The sequence below is a fragment of the Brassica napus genome, chromosome C3, assembly GCF_020379485.1.
Source record: "Brassica napus cultivar Da-Ae chromosome C3, Da-Ae, whole genome shotgun sequence".
In the NCBI taxonomy this organism is placed as follows: domain Eukaryota; kingdom Viridiplantae; phylum Streptophyta; class Magnoliopsida; order Brassicales; family Brassicaceae; genus Brassica; species Brassica napus.
In genome coordinates this window covers 45,478,616-45,506,320 of record NC_063446.1, presented here as the reverse complement: position 1 = coordinate 45,506,320, position 27,705 = coordinate 45,478,616, and the positions used below count along the sequence as shown (strand labels likewise).

General features: G+C 42.7%; 1 protein-coding gene and 1 non-coding gene across 2 annotated transcripts; one reads left to right on the top strand and one right to left on the bottom strand.

Annotated features, from left to right (window-relative positions):
• Positions 1-4,721: 4,721 nt before the first annotated feature.
• Positions 4,722-4,828, bottom strand: LOC125584800. The gene has a single exon (XR_007321708.1). It is a non-coding gene; the product is annotated as a small nucleolar RNA R71 (small nucleolar RNA).
• Positions 4,829-9,299: 4,471 nt separating this feature from the next.
• On the top strand, positions 9,300-9,629 carry LOC125583111. Its single transcript, XM_048749675.1, has one exon. It carries the CDS (start codon positions 9,300-9,302, stop codon positions 9,627-9,629), a length of 330 nt encoding a protein of 109 aa, XP_048605632.1.
• The last annotated feature ends 18,076 nt before the right edge of the window (positions 9,630-27,705 follow it).

Genomic DNA, 27,705 nt, shown 5'->3' with positions numbered 1-27,705 from the left:
TTAGTTTCAAAAATAGAGTAAAAGGCCACAAAAATATGATATAATTTAAATAATTATTGTTGGGAAAAATAATCCAGAAAAGAAATACTCTAGCTCCCGAGTAGGAGCTTTCAGATTCTTGCCTGGAAAAATCCCAACTCAGATCCTGCTTTCATTCCTACTTTCAGATAAAAACAAGAAGATTTCTAGTAAAGGAAATTTTTCTATATTTCCGAATATGAAAGATTCTAAGTCTCTAACCTAATAACCAACTACGACTAGCCCAAACCCTAGAACAAATGATCGACATTCAGAGACTAAAAGACTAGAATTAGGCGGATAGAACTAGAGTTTATACACCAAATGTTGTAGTTCGTGCTCATATAATCAATAAAATCTCTATTTAAGTTTCAATTCGTGCTACTCTTGTTTGTTTTATTGTTCTGTGGTACCTACAAATATCTCACCAAAAAATACGCTAACAGTTTGGTACTATAAGGAGAAGGGTAATCTAAGCTACGTCACGATGACAGCAAACAAACAAGACGAGCGGCTTTCGACAACTCCGAGAGAGATTGAGCTTCAAAATCAAATTGATAGTCTACAAGGCCTAGTTACCGAGCTACACAAAGCTCGAGACGCAACCGCAGACAACCTTGAGCTTATCTCTGAAGTCCAAGTCTTGAAGGACACGCTAGGCGAGCAATCTAAGCTACTGGAGCAAAGTGTGGAGAAGCTCCCACAGCTCGAAGCTGAAAAACTAGCTCTTCGAGAAGAGAATCAAGCTCTTAACACAACGAGCAATAAGCGACAACGGTTCCAGACTCAAATTCGACCAATGCAGCCTCTGTAAACTCCGAGTACTGAAGGAAATGGTACCCAACAAGCTCCACCATTGAATGGAGATACCACAGTGGACGCAAATACTGCAAAGAAAAGTAGAGCCGGCTTTATGGAAGATGATAACTCAGAGATGGAAACTGACCAAGAGACACCAGAAGAAGCGACAGAAAAAGTCCTTTGTGACCGCCTACCTCGAGCGGATGTTATTTAAGAAGTTTGGAGCTGTCCAGTCCATGATCAAAATGCTTCCAGGAGTGGCTCCTCCGATTCAGGAGGAGCGATCCCAACTCTTACGACGGAACTCTTTTCACCAAAGTGATATACCATGGATTTTACCCATTTTAGCCATGGTATATAGGTATTTTTAAATACATATTAGTTGTTTAGGAGTCTTTTTAGTCTATTTTCAGGTTTTGGAATGATTTGGAGTAAAGTGGTGATTTTGGTGTATTTTGGAGATAAAATGATAAAGACTCGTAGCTGACCATCGACCAACCTAGCGATCAATGATCAAGGATGATAAGCAATCGATACACACTCTGTGTTGTCGATCGACAGCGAAGTGCGCAGAGGCCATAATGGTTCCAACCGATTTTAAGCCCAAGTCCCACAAGAATTACCAGATTACCCCTGACGAGTTTTAACCTAATATTTATATGCTCTGCCATTGTTCTAGGCAACATACGCTTTTCTATTCTTTCATACAGAAAAATACTTAAAGTCTTAGGATTAGAGAGAAGATCCAAGAACTCCTTCAAAGATTTGTGATTGGAACTCCAGTTTTCTACTCTATTCTATTTATGCAGTTTTTATATCTTGTTGTTATGAATTGCTTAGCTGTGTCTGAGTAGTTCTCTTTGTTAGATTTAGGGTTCAGATATTCATGAGAGATTAGCCCAAAATATAGAATTGCTAAGTGTTAGGATATGAATCAACTAAAATGTTCTTAATGCATGTATTCTAGAGTAGCTAACTAGGACCTTGCCTATAGATATTAGGGCGCAAACGGAAGCTTGGTTCTCTGTCTGAATTAGTTTAGGTTGTGCTACGATTGCTAGAAACAAGCGGGAGCTGATTTAGTCAAACCCAGTGAACTAGTCAAACCCGTGCGGTAACGCTCCCTGAAAGGTTCATCGATCGACAACTCATTAGTTGTATCGATCGACGGGCTGAAAGGTGTATCGATCGACACCCTGTCGTTAGAATCGATCGACACTTTCTCATGACCAACAAGCGACAGCCGAGGTCCTAGATCCGACGATAGATAGTCTAAAAATACGATAGTTGATTGACTATTCTTATTGTTTGAGTTCTAGAATATCAATTATATACTTCGTATCTATATCATTATAATCATGATTGTTTGAATAGAAACCCTAAGTGTAACGCTTCCCATATCTGTCTTAAAACCCAAATCAGTCAATCGAACAATTACTTGTTCACCCCTGCTATTTACTACTTTAAACCTATTTGCCTAGCTTAACTATATAACTAGATAGATCTATTGTGTGCCTTAGCTCTCTGTGAATTCGATCCTTAAGTATTACAACTCGACCTCTTATTTGAGAGAGTAAATCACTCCTTATGGTAATTTCAGTGATATCACAAAGAGATCGGGTTGGTAGAGATGCCAAGGAAGTTCCCATTTCCCAATATGAGGATGTACGACGGTACCACTGACCCATACAACCATGTGGCCCAGTACAAGAAACAAATGCTCACTGTAGCAATCCAAAAGAAGCTTAGGGAGGCCACCATCTGCAATGGTTTTGGCTCAACCTTTACGTGACTCGCTCAAGATTGGTACATCAACTTACCCAATGGTCGATACGCTCCTTCGCAACCTTAACCGACAAGTTTTTGGAGCAATTCACAAGCAGCATGAGCCTCGAGAAGAAGGCCGACGACCTTTACAAAGGTCTTTAACACCTAGCTGAGCCTCTGGGTAGCTATATAAAACGCTTCAACCAAGAAAAGGTAGTCATCCCATGATGCAATGCCTCCATTGCAATATTGGCCTTGATATATGGTGTTTTTAATACCATTATATGTGTGCTTTGAGCTAATTCTCAGTCCTAATTCGTGTTTAATTGATATCATTCCAGGTTTGGAGCAGGTGAAAGAGCAAAGAAGAGAGATTCAGGAAGTCAGATGTCGTTTTCAAGGATTCGATGCGGAGCAGCCATCTAGAACAACCCGAAGGTTGTTCCCGAAGAGAACAAGCGTCTGACTGTTCCCGATCATTAAGGAAACTTCCTATTCCGAAAGTTTGCCCTAGATTCCACACTCTTTTATCTCTTTACCACCAGCGCCTCCATATAAAAAGGCCTATGCTATTATTTTTTTTTCTTACGCTAGTTTTGCAAGAGACCGAGATCTATTTTCTTTGGATTAAGAAACTTGTAAGGGAGAAGGCTTCATCCTCACGAGAAGATCATCCTGAACCCTTGTCTTTCTATTTATTTTATATGCAGTATTATTCAGAAACCATGTCTGTGTCATCCTGCTTTATGATTGAGTAGTAGGCTAAGCTTGCTTAGGGTTGTAGGGTGTTAGCAGCATTAACTGAACACAAATAAGTGATCTTAACTGTTCTTCATTCATATTGTTCTTACTGCTTACATTGAATTGATCACTTAATGTTCGATTTCTGATTTAATCACCTAGCTAACCGCTTAGGAGATAAATTGACATATATTGAATGAGCTTTGTATCCCTAATCAGCGAGAGTAGATATTAGGGTATTAAGTGAATTAATCAGATCTTGTCTCTAAGGCTTGTTATCGCGTCTTGTTCCAAGTGAAAACTTAGGATTCAAGACCGATCTGCAAAGGGAGCAAGACCACAATAGTGGATTGTTCTAGCCGAGTGATCTGAGTTCTAGACTGCACCTCATTGCACTTGAATAGTTGTTCAGTTTTGCATTGACACCCGATTAATAACCCAAAGCCGGCTTCATTTAAATCGAATTTGAACCATCTAGGTATTCTAGTTACTTGCGTCACAATTAATTCTCAAAACCCCACTTGTTTCTCAGCTTATTATTGAACTCATAAGAGTAAAGAGTAAACTGGTCCTCTGAATTGAATCTCAAATATTACAATTACCACTGTTAACTTGACAGTAGCAAGGATTCATTTTTAGTGTATCAAGTTTTGGCGCCGTTGCGACGGGTACTAAGCTTTTACCTTTATTTTTCGGTTTAATATTTTGTCTGAGATATCTAACTTGCTTTATTTCTTTGTTGGAACAGATGATCGAAGTGCATGACCAGTAGACATACTCGGAGCAACGCACAAGGACCACTACATCAACTGACCAACGACGAACTCGCAAGATTAGAAAGACAGAACCGTCAACAGCCAAGAACAACCGACACCAACATGGGTGATCACGGCAATATGGATGACCTCACTGCTGCATTGGCACTCATTCAACAACAAATGCAGACTCAGCAACAGCAGATGTTGCAGATGCAGGAGACCATCCAAAATCAGCAACAAGTTGCTCAGGAACAAGCAGCCGTGAACGCCGCGCGAGAAGAGCATGGTGCTTTTATTGGGGAGCGAAACCTTCCGCGGAACTTCGCTACTAACCGCTCCCCCATCAACCCTCCACCCTGTACTTGACAAGATTATGAGATCAAACCTGCACTGATAGGTCTGGTACAGAAGAGCACGTTCAGCAGCCTCACTTCAGACATTCCAATGGACCACATAGAGGCCTTTGAGAGGATCTGCAATTTCTCTCACTCTAATGGAGTGCCACCAGATTATGTCAAATGCACGTTGTTCCCATTCTCTCTTGAAGGGAAAGCTTCTCGTTGGTTGCAATCTCTCCCAACCGGTTCTCTCAACCAACATTCCTGAGCCACTTCTACACAAAGTCCAAAAACCGCGGCTCTACGGCACAAAATCTCCAACTTCAAGCAGAAGTCTGATGAACCTTTTCATGAAGCTTGGGAAAGGTATAAGGAATACCAGAGAGAGTGCCCACACCATGGGTTTGATGATGATTACATATTGGAGGTGTTCTACGATGGAGTGAGTTATGAGTTCCGAAACATCCTTGACTCTTCTAGTAATGGAGACTTCATGACTCAAACCACACCTGGTGCATTTGCGTTGATTGAGAACATGGCATCAAGTTCACTGAACAAGAACAAAGACCATGACCGCTCGAAGAGTGTGAACAGCATAGATGATCTCGCTGCGAAGGTGGACCAACTGCTTAAGGGAAACCAAAGCCAAGTGTTGATAATGGAAGAAGCAACTCCTGAGAAGAGTGCCGGTGACCTGGCGTTTGAAGAATTATCAGGGGACGATTAGCAAGAGGTGAGCTACGTGAATGGGCAAGGATGGCAGCTCAAAAACTACCACCCAAACCCTAACGTGCGAAACAACCAACAGCTTTTCTGGCCTAAGCAAGATAAACAAACTAATCCTGCACAGAGTAACCAAGGTCAGTATGCCGGGTATCAAAAGAACTACCAACCCCGGGCTTATGTTCTAAGCCAACCGCAGAACAACACACCCCAGATGCAGAAACATCAGAACCCTCAACCAGCTACCTCTGCTCCTATCGTTTCTCTGCAAGATGAGATAAAGGTCATGTTGCAGCAGCTGCTCCAAGGACAACAGATCCAAGGGAAAGCTCTGAACCAGGTTACTACCGAGATCAATACCAGAATGAACCATATGTTCGGAGATTTGAGCACCAAGTACGATAATGTCGCGAGCCATATGAGACAGATGGACATTCAGATAGCTCAGACTGCTGAGAGCGTCAAGAGGCAGCAAGGTACTCTACCTGGTAAAACAGACAAAAATCCTAAGGAGTGCAATGCAGTTCAACTGAGGAGCGGAAAACAACTTTCTGAGCCGGAGAAGAGGAGGTTCACCACGGCTGAGAAAGGGAAGCAGAAAGAGTCGGAACAACTACCAGCCGATACCCCGGCAGTTGAGAGGAATACGGAACCAGCAGTTGGAACAAGTTCGCCAGGGCCAGAACAACCAGCTGAAGCTGTTCGCCCGATCCCAGAGGTTGTTCCTCCTCGCGAATACATTCCTAAAGTCCCTTACCCTGTTCCAGCAAAGGCCACTCGTAAGGACATAGAGGAGATGAAGTGCAGGAAGATGCTGGAGGACCTAACCGTCCGACACCCCTTGATGGATGCGATCCAGTTGATGCCCTCCATGCGCAGCTTTATGAAGGGATTGATCTCAGGAAATATATCAGAGGAGAGAGAATTCATGACAGTTTCCAAGGAGTGCAGCGCAGTGCTTCAGAGCAGGCAGATAAAGAAGCGAGGAGACCCCGGCAAGTTCGTCCTCTCTATCCAGATTGGGAAGACAGTTTTTGCATGCTCTTTGGTTGATCTTGGATCCAGCGTGAACCTGATGCCTTACTCTGTAGCACGACGTCTAGGATACACGCATTTCAAACCAACTAATATGTCATAAGTGTTCGCGGATAGATCTGTCAAATCCCTAGTTGGTATACTAGAGGAACTCCAAGTAAAAGTCGGAAACGCCTCTGTTCCAACAGACTTCGTTGTTCTGGAGCTGGAAGAAGAGTCTAAGGATCCTCTCATCTTGGGAAGACCATTCCTATGTACGGTTGGAGCCATCATTGATTTGCGACAAGGGAAGATTGTTCTGAATCTTGGGGACATAGTCATGCAATTCGAGATGGATGAACTACTAAAAAAGCCGATGTTAGATGGGCAGACCTTTGAGGTTGATGAAGGGATTGACCCGCTGCAACCTCATGAAGGAATGATCGAGGAGATTCTTACAGAAGACCCACTTGAGCTTGCACTAGTAAGAGCTGAGGCCGAGCTGAGTGTCGTAAACATTGATGCAGACGGGTATGCCAAGATGCTTGATTCCGCAAGGAGTATGGGAAGAATGGTAGCGAGTCTAAGTCTGGAGGAGGCAAGCAACAGGGAAGAGAACACTCCAGCTGGAGTGACCCCTACATCAAACTTGCCTGTTCCGCCGGACCAACCAGATGATCCCTGGACCGAGCTTAAAGCTCCCAAGGTTGAGCTAAAACCCCTTCCGAAGGGGCTCAGGTACGCTTTCTTAGGTCCGAATTCCACCTATCCTGTCATTGTGAACGCTGAACTAAATAACGTGGAAACTTCATTGCTTTTGTGTGAGCTCAAGAAATATCATAAGGCATTAGGATATTCACTAGCTGACATACTTGGCATTTCACCTGATTTATGCATGCATAGAATACACCTAGAAGGTGAATCAATTACTTCTGTCGAACATCAGAGGAGGTTAAACCCGAATCTAAAAGATGTTGTTAAGAAAGAGATTATGAAACTTCTTGAAGTGGGTGTGATCTATGCTATATCTGATAGTAAATGGGTTAGCCCTGTTCATGTAGTACCTAAGAAAGGTGGGATCACTGTTATCACAAATGAAAAGAATGAATTGATCCCTACTAGGACAGTGACAGGACATCGCATGTGCATTGATTTCAGAAAATTAAATGCATCAACCAAAAAGGATCACTTTCCACTCCCTTTTATTGATCAAATGCTTGAGAGATTGGCTAACCACCCATATTACTGCTTTTTAGATGGTTATTCAGGTTTCTTTCAGATCCCTATCCATCCAGACGATCAGGAAAAGACGACGTTCACCTGCCCCTATGGAACGTACGCTTACAGGAGAATGTCATTCGGCTTGTGCAATGCGCCATCGACATTTCAGCGCTGCATGATGTCAATCTTTACTGACCTGATTGAAGACATTATGGAGGTTTTCATGGACGATTTCAGCGTCTATGAAAGCTCCTTTATTGTCTGTTTGTCTAACTTGTGCAGGGTACTAAAAAGGTGTGAGGAGAAACATCTAGTGCTCAATTGGGAGAAGTGCCACTTCATGGTCAGGGATGAGATTGTTCTGGGGCACAAGATCTCCGAGAAAGGCATTGAGGTGGATAAGGCAAAGATCGAGGTAATGATGAGCTTGCAACCACCAACAACTGTGAAAGCTATCAGGAGTTTCTTGGGCAACACGGGGTTTTACAGAAGGTTCATCCAGGACTTCTCAAGGATAGCGAGACCACTCACCAGACTGCTCTGCAAGGAGATCAAGTTTGATTTCGACAGTGAGTGCTTAGCTGCGTTCCATACCATCAAAGGAGCTCTAGTCAGCGCGCCTGTAGTACAACCGCCAGACTGGGGTCTCCCTTTTGAAATCATGACTGATGCCAGCGATTTTGCAGTTGGAGCAGTCCTTGGGCAGCGCAAAGATAAGAAACTTCATGTAATCTATTACGCAAGCAAAACCTTGGATGAAGTTCGATGCAGATACGCTACGAATGAGAAGGAACTTCTGGCTATTGTTTGTGCATTCGAGAAGTTCAGATCTTACCTGGTGGGATCTAAGGTGATTGTGCACACCGACCATGCTGCTCTTAAGTACCTGCTCACAAAGAAAGATGCAAAACCGAGGTTGTTGAGGTGGATTCTTCTTCTCTAAGAATTTGATCTTCATATAAAAGATAAGAGAGGGGTCGAGAATGGGGTTGCAGACCATTTGTCCAGAATGAAGATTGAGGACGACACAACTCTTGATGAAGAACCCCCAGTGGAACACGTCAACGCGATTGGTCTGCATTTCGCGGAACAACCTCTGCGAATCACATCCGACTGTTCTCACATCGCGGAACAACCTCTGGGAATGATACCCGACTGTTCTCACATCGCGGAACAGGCAGTCGCCACGATCCAAAAGCAGTACTCTCACCTCACGTGGTTTGCTAAGATTGTGAATTTTCTTGCTGCTGAAAAGCAACCTCTTAAGTTCACTGGAAACGATAAGAGAAAATTTTTAAAGGAGGCAAGGCGTTATGTTTGGGATGAATCGTACTTGTACAAACATTGTAAGGATGGCTTGTTCAGAAGGTGTGTTCCAGAGGCAGATATCCCAGGAATACTACATCATTGCCATGGTTCTTCTTACGCAGGCCACTTCGCTACATTCAAAACGGTTTCCAAAATCCTTCAAGCGGGTTTCTGGTAGCTAACTATGTTCAGGGATGCTCACGCCTACATAGCCAGATGCGATGCATGCCAGTGACTTGGGAACATCAGCAAGAGGAATGAGATGCCTCAGAATTACATTCTAGAGGTTGAGGTGTTCGACTGTTGGGGAGTCGATTTCATGGGCCCATTCGCTCCATCCTTCAAGAACGAGTACATACTCGTCGCCGTTGACTATGTATCTAAGTGGGTAGAAGCGATCGCGAGTCCCACTAATGATGCAAAAGCGGTGACTAAGATGTTCAACTCCATCATCTTTCCGAGATTTGGAGTTCCTCGAGTGGTCATTAGCGATGGTGGAACACACTTCATCAACAAGGCATTTCAGGGCCTCTTAAAGAAGAATGGAGTAAGGCACAAGGTGGAGACCGCTTATCATCCACAGACGAGTGGATAGGTTGAGGTTTCCAACATGGAGATCAAGAGCATTCTCCAGAAAACTGTCAACACCTCACGAAAGGACTGGTCACTTAAGCTGGACGATGCCCTATGGGCCTACATAACGGCCTACAAAACGCCGCTAGGGACCACCCCCTATCACCTGGTCTACGGTAAGGCGTGTCACCTTCCTGTCGAACTCGAATACAAGGCTGCATGGGCAGTAAAGTTATTGAATTTCGACATCAAGCCAGCAACTGAGAGGCGCATGATCCAAATCCATGAGCTGGAAGAGATAAGGCACCTCGCCTATGAAAGCTCCAAAATTTATAAGGAAAAGACCAAGGCCTACCATGACAAGTGAATCATTGCCAGACGTTTCGAACCCAACGATAAGGTCTTGCTTTTCAATTCAAGGTTGAGGTTGTTCCCAGGCAAGCTAAAGTCTAGATGGTCCGGACCAATCACTGTTAAGGAAGTTCGACCCTACGGAGCTGTTGTGTTACTGGACAGAAAAGGAGACGGGCAGCGATTAAAGCATTACCTTGCTGACTCCACTATCGCAGAGGGCGAAAAAATTCCCCTAAGCGATCCCCCATCAGCCTGATCGGCTGATCCAAATTAAGTTAATGACTTTAACCAAGCGCTTGGTGGGAGGCAACCCACTGTTTAGTGTGTACATTGTTTTCTATTGTCTATTTTATTTCTTTTCAGATTTATTTTGTAGGTCAAAAACAAGAAAAATCGGACACTTCAGTCAGAACAACCAAAGGACTGTTCTTCTGGTAGAACAACCCACTGTCTGTTCCAGGCAAGTGTTCCGAAACAAAAAAAAAAAAATTTAAAAAGGAGGGCAGTTAGGGCTTTGCCTATTTAAGGCCCCACCCTTCCACTTTCCCCTTTCACTCCGCCGTACACTGTTCCCCAACCCTTGCGATTTTTAAGCAACCACCAAAGCTCAGATCTTCATCCATTTTAAATGGTTTTTGCTTCTCACTCATTTGGAATTTCAAATTTTTTCTGTTTTTGCAGTCCATTTCACCATTTTCAACAGGTAAGAGGCTCGACAATCCCCATCCAAATCGCAAAACTCGGTTTGCAAAGTTCATCATTTAACCGCTTCATAGATCAATTCTTTTTGAACCACTTGATTTCGATTTTCCCTTTTGCTATTAGGGTTGATTTAGAAGATGAACTCATGATTCATTTCACATTTGCGATTTGCGATTGATAGGACTGTTTGGATTCGGTTTGTGGATAGTTGAATGGAGTTATTGGGTTGACTTTCGATTTGTTGGTTGTCGTGTCAAGGCAATTTGCGGTTTGCATAAGGAGAGATGGAAATTGTTCTATTCTGTTTCTTCTGTGCGACATAACAAAACTAAAGCTTTATTTTGTTTGCTTTGCACATGGCACGCACTAAGCAATCAGCCAAGAGAACGCGAGCAACCTGCACGAGCAGTACGCCACCCCCGCAAGCACAACAACCAACCTCCGCGACCTACCCATGGCCCCGCGAACAAGAGGGTGAACCGATTGATCTCGACAGTCCATTGTTCTTGGACTTCAACTGCGAGGGATGGGATAAGGGAACAGCAGCGCGTTACAACGCCCTCCTCCGGGTTGACATGTTAGCCACTCGTTTCTGCCACCCGGAGACTCTAGCTGATCTTGGGATCGACGAGGTCATGTTCGAGACGCTACACGCCATAGGGATAGGTCCTCTGTGCTATACAACACATGAGCTCTACCCAGACCTTGCTCGCCAAGTGCTTGCCACCACCATGATCACGTACGAGGATTCCAATGCACCTCTTACGCCAACTGCTCATTCTCTTTCATGGCTGATGGAGAGTACTGCTCCTTATCCCTCGACAAGCTCAATGAGATCTATGAGACAGCCAATGAACCAAAAGGAGTAGCGGTGGCGAAAAAGTTCTCTCCTTCTAATGCCTTTTGGGATTGCATTGCGAATGAGAACTTCACACCCGGAAAGGCTTACCAGTCGCAGATCAGGAACCCGGCGCTTTGGGTCATTGCAAAGATCATCTCAAACCTCCTGTTTGCTAAAGATCTGACCTCGAAGGTCACCAACGGGGAGCTGCAAACCCTGTACGCTGGTATTGAGGATGAAATTCGAGCTTCTGGGTCCGGCATTCCAATTCAAAAGGTCAAGACGAACTCCGGTTTCAACTTCATGACCATGATCTGCGAGAGGCGGCAGTGTCTTATGCACGGTTCGAACAAGAAGGACAGAAGCGGTAGCTTGCTCACACCGCTCTTCAAGCATTTCGGCATTGATCTCAGCAAGTACAGCGTCAACAAAGAGGTTCAGTACCTTGACATCAAGTACCTTATGGCATGCCACATCATGCGTGGTGAAGAGACCTACAGCTTCTTTGATAAGGCCGGTACCCAGCTGTTCACCAAACTACCTCACCCCGAGATCACCAGGTTCAGCGTGTTCGACAACATACGCTTCCTCCCTCCACCTGAGCTCCTTTGCACTGATCCACGTGCTGCAGCACCTGACGCGGACATGGAAGATGTTGAGGACATCACCCCAGAAGCTGAACCGTCATACGACCTCGGAGAGCTGGCTGATGTGACCGATGATCAGGCTTACCGACGCTGGATGGTTGACTCGCAGCGGAAGAACAACAGCCTCATGCGGAGGATCCTCCATCTCATCACTGGAGGCTGCATTAGCGGAAGTAACCAGCGACAGCCTCCAGCAGAGCAGACTCCACGATCGCACCGACCAGGAAAGGCGCCTATGGGAACAGGCACTTCGACCGAGGAGGTTCATCGCTCGCGCAACAGACGTTCGTTTGATCCAGCCGAGAGCGGCAAGTCCGACTGAGTCCGCGAGGACTATTCTCTATCCATTGTTCTATCCATCTGAACTCTTTATTTTTATATTTTATTTTTATGCCTTGTGTTGATTTTAGGCTGACCTCAGATTCATTTCACACCAGGGATGGTGTAAATTAAGTCTGGGGGAAGCACTGTGTGCTCAAACTTTATTTCTTGGTTTTTGAGTCAGTCCTTATGTCAGTTTAGAATCGAGTCAGCTAAACCTCTTGTGGGAATTAAGACCTTGTGATATATTCTCTTAACCTCGTGCTCTAACATTCTTATCCAGTGACCTTAGCAGTGATGAAAGACCCACACTTGGACCTGGAACAACCTCTGACTTATCTCATTTGATTCTCCATAAGCTCTCATCCGATCAGGTTACACTAGGTAGACTCAACTCCACCTAACTTGAACCTAATCCTGACTGAAATTTTTCTTGTTATGGGCACTAGATCAGGGAAACGAGACCCACACTCAGGGCTTCTTACTCTTTTTACCAATCTTGCTGATCCTGAGTGGCTAGCTCATCTTTAGCTAGTTCCAATCTTGTACCTAAGCCTTTATTTTCACCCTCATGCACCTTGTTTTTTTAATGTCATATGTGCAGATATGTGCAAAAAGGTCGGAGAGGATATGATTGACGCAACCCCTTACTCGTTAATGCCTTACATTCAGAGAAGAGAGAGCAAGCATAATGAGAACAGTTGACAAGATCAACCCCTAATAAAAAGAACATTCAACGGTGCATGTTCTGACCAGAGGAACAATGGCGACCCGTGAGAAACAAAAGGATATACCACCAGTGGCTGCAAAACATTCACCCCGATACCTTTCCCTCGAAACCCCATCAATATTATTTAAAAAAAAAAATTATATACAGTATGCTTTTATTTATTTTATGATGGAGACGGGGAAGGTAACTTTGGAAGATACACGCCACTGGGAAGGGTTGAGCAAGGAGTTGGTACCGATTTTTGAGGAATAAGAAAAGAAGTCAAGAGCTGGAGAACAGTCATATGATTGACCCGAAGTGGAGAACAACCAAATCCGTGAAGCGGAAACGAGTAAGGGTTGTGGACATCAATAGATCCGTCCTCTCTTGCTATTTTGCGCGATATCCTGCATACACTCAAATACGGTACCCCCAAAACACTCTCAGCTCCACCATAAAACAGCCTGTTCCTTATCAACCCGTCTACCCTGAATAGTGCCTGTAAAGAGAAGCTCACGCTGTTATTAATTGATGTTTAAGGAGTTTTGTCTCGATAGTGCGACCTTTTCAGGTATGAGATAGAGAGTATGGAGCTGATTTTCGAACAGCGATCGTGGGTGTTCTGGTAAGGGTGTGCGGTCTAAGTCTACAGCTTGTATGGTTCAGAGATATGTGGTAAGAGCATGGTTATTCAGGAAAAGCGAGTTCCCACTCTTTCAAACCTTTCTTCCTGTTCTTGAGGCTTGGCCTTGTTCGAGGACAAACAAGGATCTAAGTCTGGGGGAATTGATATATGCTGTTTTTAATACCATTATATGTGTGATTTGAGCTAATTCTCAGTCCTAATTCGTGTTTAATTGATATCATTCCAGGTTTGGAGCAGGTGAAAGAGCAAACAAGAGAGATTCAGGAAGTCAGATGTCGTTTTGAAGGATTCGATGCGGAACAGCCATCTAGAACAACCCGAAGGTTGTTCCCAAAGAGAACAAGCGTCTGACTGTTCCCGATCATTAAGGAAACTTCCTATTCCGGAAGTTTGCCCTAGATTCCACTCTCTCTTATCTCTTTACCACCAGCGCCTCCATATAAAAAGGCCTATGCTATCATTTCTTTTTCTTACGCTACTTTTGCAAGAGACCGAGAACAATTTTCTTTGGATTAAGCAACTTGTAAGGGAGAGGGCTTCATCCTCACGAGAAGATCATCCTGAACCCTTGTCTTTCTATTTATTTTATATGCAGTATTATTCAGAAACCATGTTTGTGTCATCCTGCTTTATGATTGAGTAGTAGGCTAAGCTTGCTTAGGGTTGTAGGGTGTTACCCGCATGAACTGAACACAAATAAGTGATCTTAACTGTTCTTCATTCATATTGTTCTTACTGCTTACATTGAATTGATCACTTAATGTTCGATTTCTGATTTAATCATGTAGCTAACCGCTTAGGAGATAAATTGACATATATTGAATGAGCTTTGTATCCCTAATCAGCGAGAGTAGATATTAGGGTATTAAGTGAACTAATCAGATCTTGTCTCTAAGGCTTGTTATCGCGTCTTGTTCCAAGTGAGAACTTAGGATTCAAGACCGATCTGCAAAGGGAGCAAGACCACGATAGTGGATTGTTCTAGCCGAGTGATCTGAGTTCTAGACTGCACCTCATTGCACTTGAATAGTTGTTCAGTTTTGCATTGACACCCAATTAATAACCCTAAGCCGGCTTCATTTAAATTGAATTTGAACCATCTAGGTATTCTAGTTACTTGCGTCACAATTAATTCTCAAAACCCCACTTGTTTCTCAGCTTATTATTGAACTCATAAGAGTAAAGAGTAAACTGGTCCTCTGGATTGAATCTCAAATATTACAATTACCACTGTTAACTTGACAGTAGCAAGGATTCATTTTTAGTGTATCAGGCCTTCCAGAGAGGCATGTTACATGACAAGGACCTATATACGAAACTCACCAAGTACCAATGCAATACCATAGAAGACGTACTATTCCAAGCCTGAGCGAATGTAAAATGGGAGGAAAATGTGGCAATTCGATCCAAGGTCCCTTAGAAGCAGGATCAAAATGGGACAAGGAATGATAAAAACGACCTAGACGGGAAATTCTATCAGAAACCTAGAAAAGAGGCATGAAGCAGGAATCATACCAGGTATCAGAACCGACATCTAGAGAAAGCTGAAAGGATGATAGTATTTAAATGGCCAAACAGTTCTCACCTATACATCTCAAAGATGGAATTGGTCAACGTTCTGAGGAAGATGGGCTCTCAAGTCTAGTGGCCTCAGAAAATGAAAGCACTAGACTCCTTACGTAATCCGAACTGATGGTGTGACTTCCATAATGACCACGGTCAAAACAGAAGATTGCAACGCACTAAAGATGGAGGTCAACGAACTGTTATAGAAAGGACACCTCTGGGAGTTCCTCTTTGACTGGGCCAAGAAGGAGACAACTAGGATATGATAATCAACGTGATCTTTGGCGGCTCAGAGGTGAGGGGCATAATGCATGCGGCCGCAAAGAAGAGCACCAAAAACACCAAAAACATCCAAGAAGTCAGAAGACCTAAGCGCCTGCTCTTAGGAACATATGAAATCAGTTTCACGCCAAAAGAGCAGGAGAAGGTCCTAGCTCCCTATAGCAACGCTCTAGTCATATCTCTCAGTCTAGAAAATTGTCTGGTAAAGAGAATACTGGTAGACAATGGGAGCTCCACCAATATCTTCTTAAATGCCTATAACGATATGAGACTAGAGGAAGACGCCCTAACCTGAAAGGTCACCCCGCTCGTAGGAAATCACTGGATAAGTCATGCTTCCCATATCCGGATGGGCTTGGGCCTTTACTTGGTTGTATGGATCCATGCCTTGGGCCGAATCAGGTAAGAAGGTCCGTGAGCCTTTGGGCCGAACTTATAAATGGCCGATCAAACCTAAACCTTAATAGTACGGATTGTGATCGTTTGGGCTTGGCTTGGACTTGGTCTGGGCTTGGCCGATTGCTCTATAGTAGACTTGATAGAGGTTTAGGATATAGGAACTGGAAATAAACCTAGAATTTATAGAATCAAATGTTAGAATATCAGATTGTACTTATGTGATGGTTTGTGGTTTCTAGAACCGAGGCTGATCGTGGTAAAGCCAAGGAGCCATGAAGACTCTATTAGTGAGAGGCTGTGTGGCGTGTGGGTCGATCGTGTTAGGAATGAACTCATAATAATTTATAAAACACAGTGTAACTTATGTATCCAATCTCATATTGGTTAATAATACAAACGATTTACTTTATGTTTCCGTATACTATCTGGTCGATTGTTTATGAACCTCATATCTGACTATGACTTAGTAAATAATAGACTTTAAAATGAATCAAACAAGCGAAAATGTCTGAGAGGCCAGGAACGGGTCTTACAGGTTGGTATCAGAGCATGCTTGATTTTAGGATAGTTTGGGGTATGGTAGTCCACACACACATCCATCTGATTCGGTCTCACAGTGAGGTATCACGATTGTTAGTCTAGGGATTGTTGTGTTTTCTTATGTTATGTTGTGTCCTAACATTTTTTGGAATCCTTAGGCTGGAAAAAACAAATCTGGAAAGTCCCGGAAGAGTAAGGAAGCGGCTGGACAGTCCAGTCAGGTAGCTGCAGATGGGACTACTCCGACCGGGTTGCCAACCGATCCGGTTGTGGCTAACACCGGTGGTGAGTAACCGACTGATCAGGCCAACCTTACTGGGACACATCAGGGAAATGAAGATGGTCAACAGCATCATGAGCGTGAAGAGGAAGGAGAATCCTCTAACACTAACCGTGATAGCGACCAGCATGAGGAAGCGGCCAATGGTACAGAAAATAGGCCGCAGTACCGTCCATGAAGGACCTGTTAGAGGCCATGAAGGTGATGGGTAACCAGGTTGTTGCTATGACTCAGCTGTTCACACCATTGGTGAATTCATTGGTTGGTCAAGTAACACCAGTGGCTACGGCTACACCTGTCGCCAATGGTCGAGCTGTGGATGCGGCTGAGGTGGTCGAGATCGATCCACCTGCAAGGGCCGTGAGAAGGGTGGACTATCTGAGTCTCTTGAAACACATATCCCGTCTCGGAACCAAATACTTCGCAGGTAGTACCGACCCTATCATTGCACACGAGTGGAGGAGCCGGTTGGTCCAGAACTTCAGTTCTACTCGTTGTCCCGAGGATTACGAATGTGACATTGCGGTTCATTTCCTGGAAGGGGACACACATAATATGGTGGCTGGCCTTGGATAAGCGCACGAATGGAAACCTTCGGAGTTTTGCGGACTTTGAAATTGAGTTCAACCGGAAATACTTCCCTGCATTATCTTGGGACAGACTAGAATCCAAATTCCTAGATCTGGTAAAAGGCCGCATGACCCTACAGAGGAGTTCAACCGGCTTAGGCGGTCTGTGGGAAGGGTGCTAGAGGAAGAGGAAGTCGAGGTTCGTAGGTTCATTTGTGGCTTAAGGGCCGAACTGCGAACCCAGTGCTTGACCTGCACCTTCCACACCGTGTCTGAGTTGGTGGAACGTATGGCAATGCTGGAGACTAACTTGGCCGAGGAGGCTAAGCTTAAGTCTCGACCTCAGTCAGGTCCGGTCAGTAAGACCAATGACCAGAAGACGAATTGGGATCATGTTGAGGGAGGTAAAGCCTCCAGAAAAAAACCTGAATGCCTTAAGTGTGGCAAACACCATCCATGCGAATGCTGGAAGGCCATGGGAGCTTGTGTTCGATGTGACAGTATGGATCATACGATCCGGGACTGTCCTCGAACAGGGTCAACCTAGGGCCGACAAAGTGGAGGCGGCTCTCCGACTTGTTTCCGCTATCGCAAGTCCGGACACTTCTAGAGGAAATGTCCTAAGCTGCAAAAAGGACAAGGAAAGGGCCGTGGGGATGTAGGCATGACGAACCAGACTAGGCCGACCACTACTCCTCCGGTGTACGACTGATAGACCATGGATTTGACCCACTTTTATCCATGGTTTATAAGTGTTTTAACTACTAATTATTATATTATAGAGTCTATTTAGAATATTTATAGGATCAGGAGTGATTTGGAGATAAGTGATGATTTTGGAGCGTTTTGGAGATATTTGGAGCAAGCACCCGAGATGACCGTCGAGCTCGACCATCGGTCGATATTGAAGAGGAATAATCGATCGGTGTTCATGTATTGACATCGATCGACAGCGAAGTGTGAAGAAAGCCCGTTTGGTCACAGGCGGTTTGAAGCCCAAGTCTTCACCAATTTACAAGATTACCCCTGACGAGTTTTAATCTAATTATATAAGCTTTGCCACAATATTAGAGGCAAAGTGTGCTTTCTTGTTTTATTATTTTTACAGCAAGGTTTTCTAGGATTTTGATAGATTGGAGAGAAGATCCAAAGTTATAATTTGTGATTGGAACTCCATTAATATATATTTACTATTCTAATGAAGTTTTCTTACCTAATTGCTGTTATGAATTGCTTAGCCATGTCTGAGTAGTTCCATTGTTAGATTTTAGGGTTTAAATAGGTTAGGAGGGTGATATCACTCAAATTACCCTAAGGAGTGATTTATACTCTCTCAAAGAAGAGGTCGAGCTGTAGTACTTAGCGATCAAATTCAAAGGGAGCTAGGGAACCAATTAAATCTAAACAGTTTATGATTAAGCTAGGCTAATAGTTTTAAATCAGTAAATAAATATAGCAAAGCAGTAAACAAGTTGAACAAGACAATTGTTCAGCTTGGCAAGGATTTGTTTTATGGAAGGATGGTTGCTAGATCTAGGGTTTCTATTTAGGTAATCAGGATTATAATTATATAGAGGCTAATTGTTGCTTGCAAGATATTATAGAACTCAAACAATAACAATAATCTACCAGCTCTCGCATGTCTAGATTATATATCACTAGATCTAAGATCTCAGCTCTCACATGTTGATCTGTAGAAAGTGTCGATCGATTATTCTATAGGAATATCGATCGATACACCTTTCACAATATCGATCGATTACTCTGTTGGATCATCGATCGATATCGCTTCTAGCAAGCTTTATGATCGGGTTGAATATGTGTTCACTAGGGTTCCTAAATCAACTCTCGTATGTTTCTAGCAATCCTAGCTCAATAGAATTCAGTTCAGAGAAAAGACCAAGCGATGGCATTGTAACTAATGATTCTAAGATCAGGGTTCTAGTTCATGACTCTAGAACACAAGCAGTAACAACAATCCTATGATGAATATCACAACTTAGCAGTTCTATATTTTGGGTGAATCTCTCATGACCTATCTGAACCCTAAACCTAATAGGTGGATCTATTCAGACATGAAGTTTGTCACAGAAATCATAGATGAATAGATGAAAAGCATAAATAATATAAAACCAAAACAATGGAGTTCCAGGAGGAATCTGAAGTAGTTCCTCCTTTCTCTCTAAACTTAGAACAAGAATAAAAGAAAAGTTAGCCGTGAACAATGGCTTAGAAAACACATAAATAGGGTTTCTGGTCGTCCAAAGGTATTCTGGTAATTTGAGGTTGCTTATGGGCTTCAGTCGTTCATAAAATATGCTTGGCCCGTATTCTGGCATCCATATCGATCGATGTCAAGATTTCTTCATCGATCGACATACGTTCCTCTTCTCGACAGCTTCCTCTCGCGAGGCAGACTGACCACTCTTCAGGCAAACAAGCATAACGTCTGCTACAGGATGCTGATTGACCTCAAACCGGCGGCATTGGAAAGCTAACGCAAAGCTTTATCCTTTTCCAAAAGATGGGATCAATCTAAAGGTGGGAAGGTCTCCATACATAGCTAGAAATCTGACGCGTCTGTGTAGTTTTGCACCTCAAAAGACTCCAAAATCACCATATTTCTCCAGAACGTACATGAACCTGTAAATACTCTAAATAGAATCTATATAGTAGTAAATATATATTAAAACACTTATAGACCATGGCCAAAAGTGGGTAAAATCCATGGTCTATCAACTCCCCCAGACTTACCCTTTTGCTTGTCCTCAAGCAAAACAAACAGGCAGTCTCTCTAAAAGAGGTCTGAAAACAGCAGAGACTCACATGATTTAGTAACTTAGAATCATCACCTCTACAATATTGCAATTCACATCTAAGAAGTCCTAATCACAAAAGCACATTATACCATATCCTAGTTTAGCAACCAAATTCACCTAGCCAACAACTTAGCAAATCCTGTCTGACATTCCCCTCTACCAACCTCATTTCTTAACATAAATAAAAGTGCAGGTTTTATCTTGGGAGTATCGATCACAGGATGCAAGAATTTTCAAACAAGTATCTGGATCTGCAGGTAAAAGTTAGTTCCTATCTTTTCTCTCTACTAATTTCTCTCTTTAGTCAAAGTCTGCTTATATTGCAAGATCATTGACCAAGATTGGACATGCTTCCATGAATCAAACCGTAATGGTGGTTGCCACCAAGTCCTGTTCACTTCTTTTTGACATATATCCAAGAATTCATGTGAATCGAACCTTGATGATTGCCGCCACCAAGTCCCGCTCGAATTCTTTTTGTTGGAATCCTTATGAAGCAAGCCTTAATGGTTGTAGCCACCAAGTCATGTTCAGATTCCACCTAACTATAACTAACACCTAACTAACTACTTATATTTTTCTTTCTTTTTCTTTTTCTCTTTCTTTCTTTTTTCGTTTTCGTTTTTTTTTTTTTTTTTTTGAAAGAAATATCTCTACCTATAATTCTAGGGTCGAAATAGAGAGAAAAAAGGTGATAAATCTACACAAGGCTTTACCTTCCAAACTTGTTCGAAGAATCTGATCCCATGTATACCAAGCCTCAAGACAAACAATTGTGTCAGGTTTAGTGTTGGAGGTCAGCTTTGGTTCCTTCAAACAATCTCAGCAAGTGTGAATAGTTGACAGATTGATCCACTTTAGTATCTTTAGTACTATCTGCAATCAATAAGTCTAGAATGGTGCTAAAGAGTGGTTAGATAACAAGCAAAAATCTAATAAGTTCATTATCCCCTTCTTGACTCAATAAAACTCTTTTGAAAACATTTTTATAAGATTCATGAACACACTAATATCAGTAGGCCTCCCCCCAGACTTAAACTACACTGTCCCCAGTGTAAATTCAGTCGGAGCTATGGTTAGAAATAAATTATAAGGACTCAATGTAACAAGTAAGAACGATATAGCAGACCGAAATGAATGTCGACCGATGTAAGGATGTTCATATCGGTCGACGCAGGTAAAGCAATGTCGATCGATGTCGACAGGTTCGCGTCGGTCGATACAAATGGCAATCGTTAACTCGGTTTTTTTTTTCCCCTAACTAAAACACAATATTAGTTGAACCTCCCCCAGACTTAAATAACACTATCTCCAGTGTTATACAGTCTAAGATTGGTGGGGAAATAAATCATAAGGACAATATTTAACAAGGAAAAACGGTATACCTGATTTTGATTTGAATGTCGACCAACACATTTAAGTGGCGATCAATACTGTTGAAGCTCTGTCGATCGACACAGTTAAGTGGCAATCGATCGATGCTAGTGATGCTCTGTCGATCAATGCTGCGCAGCCATCGTCGATCCTCTTGCAAACTCGTCTTCCTCGGATCTTTTCCTTTTACCTAACATAAATAAAACACTACAAGTTAGTAATAGATAACTAATAAAACCAATTCAATTTTTTTTCGATGAACAGTGACTGCTACAGTGCTGCTGCTATAGTAACTCCCGATTTTCTGCTACAGTGTCGATCGATTTCTTTGCTACAGTGTCGATCGATGCTATAGTGCCTCTGCTACAGTAAGGTTGCTACAGTACAATCATTACTGTTCATCCGTCTTTTTTTTTTTGACCTGCAATAAATAAAAACTTTAATCAGTAACAATCTAAACTAAACTGAAAGAAATTACCAAATAGTGGGTTGCCTCCCACTCAGCGCTTTCTTATAATCATTTAGCTTGACTTTGGAGATCTGATTTAGTCCGGATGAGAATAAGAACATGCTCCAAACAAGTCTCAATGTCTACTCTCTGAAGCTTTATCATTCTTGTGCGAAAGCCTCCTCCATAGACTCTTCTCCTTTGTCTATCATATCAGCAATAAGGAGTACTTGAAGCTTTGCAAATGGCTGTCAGAAGCATCTGCTGCGCATTCTGGATTTTCTGACACCATCTGAGAAGCGAGGAATAAATGATAACTGAGAATCGCCCTTGATCCTTTTTCTCTTCTTCCAATTCCTCTTCTTCTTTCCCCCAGACTTGTTTGATCGCGTGGTGGTATCTCCATCCCTAAGATTTCCACACACCTCGAACTCCTTATGCTCTAATATGCGTACAGTGTCGATCGATGGGGAAGTGATAGCGTCGATCGATGCTGGTTTGTTGGTGTCGTTCGATGGTATCCGGTCGGTGTCGATCGATAGTGATGCGGTAGTATCGATCGATGGTGAAGTGGTAGTGTCAATCGATGCCGGTTTGTTGGTTTCGATCGATGGTATCCGGTCGGTGTCGATCGGTACTGGTTCTGTTGGGCCCTTATCGACTTCATCTTGAAATCACAACTGATATATGGTGTTTTATACATCTTGTATATATGCTTTTCAATTGGTTTTCAAGTCTTTATCGAATCTTCCTAGTCCTTTTCGAGTCATTACAGGTCTGGAGTTACATAGGATGGGAGATGCACCAGCTGGAACAAAAGAGGCAGAAAACAATGCAATTTGGTGATTTTCACGCAGAACAGTCTCGTTGACTGTTCCAGATAGCGGAGCAACCCGAGTGACTGTTCTGGATAGAGCGGAACAACCCGAGTGCCTGTTCCAGCGGCAAAGATTTTTAAGGAAACTACAACCTATTTCGGGATTTGCCCTAATCTCTCTATTTTCTCTCCCAGCCGCCTGTGCCTTTGATATATCTCCTTTTTCTGTTTCTCCTGACTATTCTACGCTAGTTTTTACACAAGGAACCAGACCTTAGAGTTGGAGACTTGAGATTTTGCTACTTTGTAAAGGGAGAAGGCCATCTCTCTCGATTTAGAGAAGAACCCCCTAAATCCTATTACTTTATTTCAGTCATATTTCATGCAGCTATATATCTCTGTCTCTGTGTTTTTTTGCTTCATGGCTGAGTAGTCAGCTTGCTTAGTCTAGGGTGTTAGGGTGTTAGATCCGTGAGCTTGACATAAATAAGTTATAAATCGATTGTCTTCATTCACTGTTGTTCTAAAGGCTTGCATCAAGCTAACCACTTAGTGCCTGATTCTAGATTTAATCTATTCATCAAAAGTGTTATAGGTTGCTAGACATAACTTGAATGAGCATCATATCCCTAACCAGCGAAAGTAGTTGTTATGGTGTTTTGTGAACATATCGGACTTGATCTCTATTGCTTGCTGTCGCGTCTTGATCCAAACGAGAGTTTAGGTATCAAGATCGATCAGCATAGGGAGCAGTACCACGACAGTGGACTGTTCTATTTGAGTGATCCGAGTTCTAGACTTGCTCTTAATTGAACTTGAATAATTGTTTGGCTCACACTTGCTTAACACCCGATCAAACAACCCTAGGCTAGCATTTTAATCATCTGAAATCTTTAATTAATCTTATTACTTGCTTGTTACGAAACCTTAATCTCAAAACCCCATCATTGTTTTAGCTAAGTGTTGATCCCATAAAGATAAAGTGTAATCGTTGGTCTCTGTTGATTCGATCCTAAAGTGCTACATCGACATACCATTTGATTGTGGTAGTGTGCACATTAGGTTAATTGGTGTGCGTATACACGTAATATTAACCACTTGCCAGAAATCATCCCTAATGATGGCATTCACAAGGTGTTTCATCACATCATCTCCTACCCCTCTTGTCAAGGCTTCCCGCCTCTTAACAGCTTCTCATGTCTGAACAACCTGCATCTTCAGCTTCTTCACATGAGTGCTCAAAGTTTCAAACTTTGTGTTCAGGTTGGTGTAGACAGAATCAATCTTCTCCTGACTATTCTATGCTACTTTTAACACAAGGAACCAGACCTTAGAGTTGGAGACTTGAGATTTTGCTACTTTGTAAAGGGAGAAGGCCATCTCTCTCGATTTAGACAAGAACCCCCTGAACCCTATTACTTTATTTCAGTCATATTTCATGCTGCTCTATATCTCTGTCTCTGTGTTTTCTTGCTTCATGGCTGAGTAGTCAGCTTGCTTAGTCTAGGGTGTTAGGGTGTTAGATCCGTGAGCTTGACATAAATAAGTTATAAATCGATTGTCTTCATTCCCTGTTGTTCTTAAGGCTTGCATCAAGCTAACCAGTTAGTGTCTGATTCTAGGTTTAATCTATTCATCAAAAGTGTTATAGGTTGCTAGACATAACTTGGATGAGCTTCATATGCCTAACCAACGAAAGTAGATGTTAGGGTGTTTTGTGAACAGATCAGACTTGATCTTAATGTTTGTCATCGCATCTCAGTCCAAACGACAGTTTAGGTACTGAGATCGATTGACAAAAGGTGAAGCACCACGACAGTGGGCTGATCTATCTTAAGTGATCCGAGTTCTAGACTGGTCTTTAATCGGACTTGAATAATTGTTTGGCTCACACTTGTTAAACACCCGACCAAACCACCCTAGGCTAGCATTTTAATCATCTGAAATCTTTAATTAATCTTATTACTTGCTTTTTACGAAACCTTAATCTCAAAACCCCATCATTGTTTTAGCTAAGTATTGATCCCTTAAAGATAAAGTGTAATCGTTGGTCTCTGTGGATTCGATCCTAAAGTGCTACATCGACATACCATTCGATTGTGGTAGTGTGCACATTAGGTTAATTGGTGTGCGTATACACGTAATATCAGCAACCCTCTGTGTGAAGCTTCTACGTGCTGATAATCATCCAATACCTCAATGTAAGAACTGAACTGCATACTTCTATCTGGTGGGATAGGAGATTCAGCTTCAAATACAGCGCATGGAACCACAATCTTCACAGGATCATGTATCCTCTTCACTCTTTTGTGAAACCCAGCAGCTTCTTCTGTCCAGATAGGTGGTCTCTGATGTTTAGGGACAGCAAGGTGTGAGCCTTTAGACATGTACATCCTCTCCTCAATCAGTTCCATCTCAATTATGCAACCTGGTGGAATGTCTAGCAATGGGAATCGATCGATATTAGGTGGGTGGTGTCGATCGATAAGTGGTTGGTGGTGTAGATCGTTGTCGGGTGGGTGTAGATCGATGATGTGGGGTGGTTGTCGATCGATCTCATCAGGTTGGTGCCGAACGATGCTAGCCTCTGGTGAAGTTTCCAGATCCTTTTCGGAAGTGTGCTGATGGTCATCAAGCTTCTTCTCCAAGTTGTGATCCAGATTCTCAGGTGTTGTCTTATCCTCTAGCTCCAAGAAATCTTCTATAGTGATCTCTCTGTCTACATCTGGGACAAGAACACAACTTGATTCATCGGTGCTCTTCTGTGTCGACCTATTGATCGATGTTGAGATCTTGTCGTCGGTCGACATTAAGGTCATGCTGTCGATCAACGTTAAGGTCGTGATGTCGATCGACGTTGAGGTCGTGATGTCGATCGACGTTGAGGTCATATCTTTAGTACCAGCTTCCTCTACTCTGCTCAGCTCTCCAGACACATGTTGTTCATCCCTTTTTGCCATAATGTCGTCGAGCAGTTGTATTGGAATCATATACTCCTCATCTAACGATGCCAAGAACCTGTCCCATTTATCATTCTTCTCCTTTTCTCGAGTTGTTGTTGCTTCATAGAGAAATTTGTTGAGGAATGCGGTCTTAATGTCCTCCCATCAGGTTAAAGATCTTGGCTGCAACTGACTGAACCAGCTAAATGCATCTCCAAATAGAGAATAGGGGAAGATTTTGCAGATAATGTGGTCTACAGATACTTCATTCTGCTCGCTTGCAGAGGCTAACTCCTCAAGTTCTTTGATAAGGTCTCTGGGATCTTCTTGAGGAAGACCTCGGAAAGGGTCCACACTTCCCCAATCATACCATTCGCGATTCAGATCAAAGTTGTTTGTCTCAGCAACATCAGTAACATCAGGGATTGCAGAACCCTCTGCATTAATCAATTGTCATGTGCTGTTGCGAGTGCGACCTTCTTCGTCTCTTAACATCCCATTCTCGTCCACTGTAAGTATGAGCACTTCGACCTTCTCTGCCTCCAAACAAGTGGTGTGAGACGGCGGATGAACAGTGTCGGTCGACGGTGGATGAACAGTGTCAATCGACGATAGATGAGCAGTGTCGATCGACGTCAGGTGAGAAGTGTCGATCGACGTCAGGTGAGCAGTGTCGATCGACGTCAGTTGAGCAGTGTCGATCGACGTCGGGTGAGCAGTGTTGATCGACGTCGGGTGAACAGTGTCGATCGATCGACGTCAGGTGAGTAGTGTCGATCGACACTTGGATTTCTATGCTGCCAATCGCTGCTTGGAGGGTGTCAACTACCCTCTTAGACTTATGGATCACGCGTTCCAAATCCAGTGGCTCTACTAGTAAGAACCCTATTCCCTTGCTGCTTCTGGTACTCATATGTATATACCTGAAACAGAAGAAAAAAAATTTATCCGTTTTTCGAGCAATTTTAAAACCTAGACTAAATCTAACTAGATAAGATCTAATGGCGATCAAAGCTCCCCGGCAACGGCGCCAAAATTGATATCACTCAAATTACCCTAAGGAGTGATTTATACTCTCACAAATAAGAGGTCGAGCTGTAGTACTTAGGGATCAAATTCACAGGGAGCTAGGGAGCCAATTAAATCTAAACAGTTTATGATTAAGCTAGACTAATAGTTTTAAATCAGTAAATAAATATAGCAAAGCAGTAAACAAGTTGAACAAGACAATTGTTCAGCTTGGCAAGGATTTGTTTGATGGAAGGATGGTTGATAGATCTAGGGTTTCTGTTCATGTAATCAGGATTATAATGATATAGAGGCTAGGCTAATTGTTGCTTGCAAGATATTATAGAACTCAAACAATAACAATAATCTACCAGCTCTCGCATGTCTAGATTATCTATCACTAGATCTAAGATCTCAGCTCTCACATGTTGATCTGTAGAAAGTGTCGATTGATTATTCTATAGGAATATCGATTGATACACCTTTCACAATATCTATCGATTAATCTATTGGATAATCGATCGATATCGCTTCTAGCAAGCTTTACGATCGGGTTGAATATGTGTTCACTAGGGTTCCTAAATCAACTCTCGTATGTTTCTAGCAATCCTAGCTCAATATAATTCAGTTCAGAGAAAAGACCAAGCGATGGCATTGTGCCTAATGATTCTAAGATCAGGGTTCTAGTTCATGACTCTAGAACACAAGCTGTAAGAACAATCCTATGATGTATATCACAACTTAGCAGTTCTATATATTTTGGGCTAATCTCTCATAACCTATCTGAACCCTATACCTAACAGGTGGATCTATTCAGACATGAAGTTTGTCACAGAAATTATAGATGAATAGATGAAAAGCATAAATAATATAAAACCAAAACAATGGAGTTCCAGGAGGACTCTGAAGTAGTTCCTCCTTTCTCTCTAAACTAGGAACAAGAATAAAAGAAAAGCTTAGCCGTCAACAATGGTTTAGAAAACACATAAATAGGGTTTCTGGTCGTCCAAGGGTATTATGGTAATTTGTGGTTGCTTATGGGCTTTAGTCGGTCATAAAATATGCTCGGCCCGCATTCTGGCATCCATATCGATCGATGTCAAGAGTTCTGCATCGATTGACGTACGTTCCTCTTCTCGACAGCTTCCTCTCCCGAGGGAGACTGACCACTCTTCAGGA

What these genes read in the sequence shown, in the direction of transcription:
- LOC125583111 (XM_048749675.1), top strand. Translation starts at nt 9,300, where the DNA reads ATGGAGATCAAGAGCATTCTCCAGAAAACTGTCAACACCTCACGAAAG.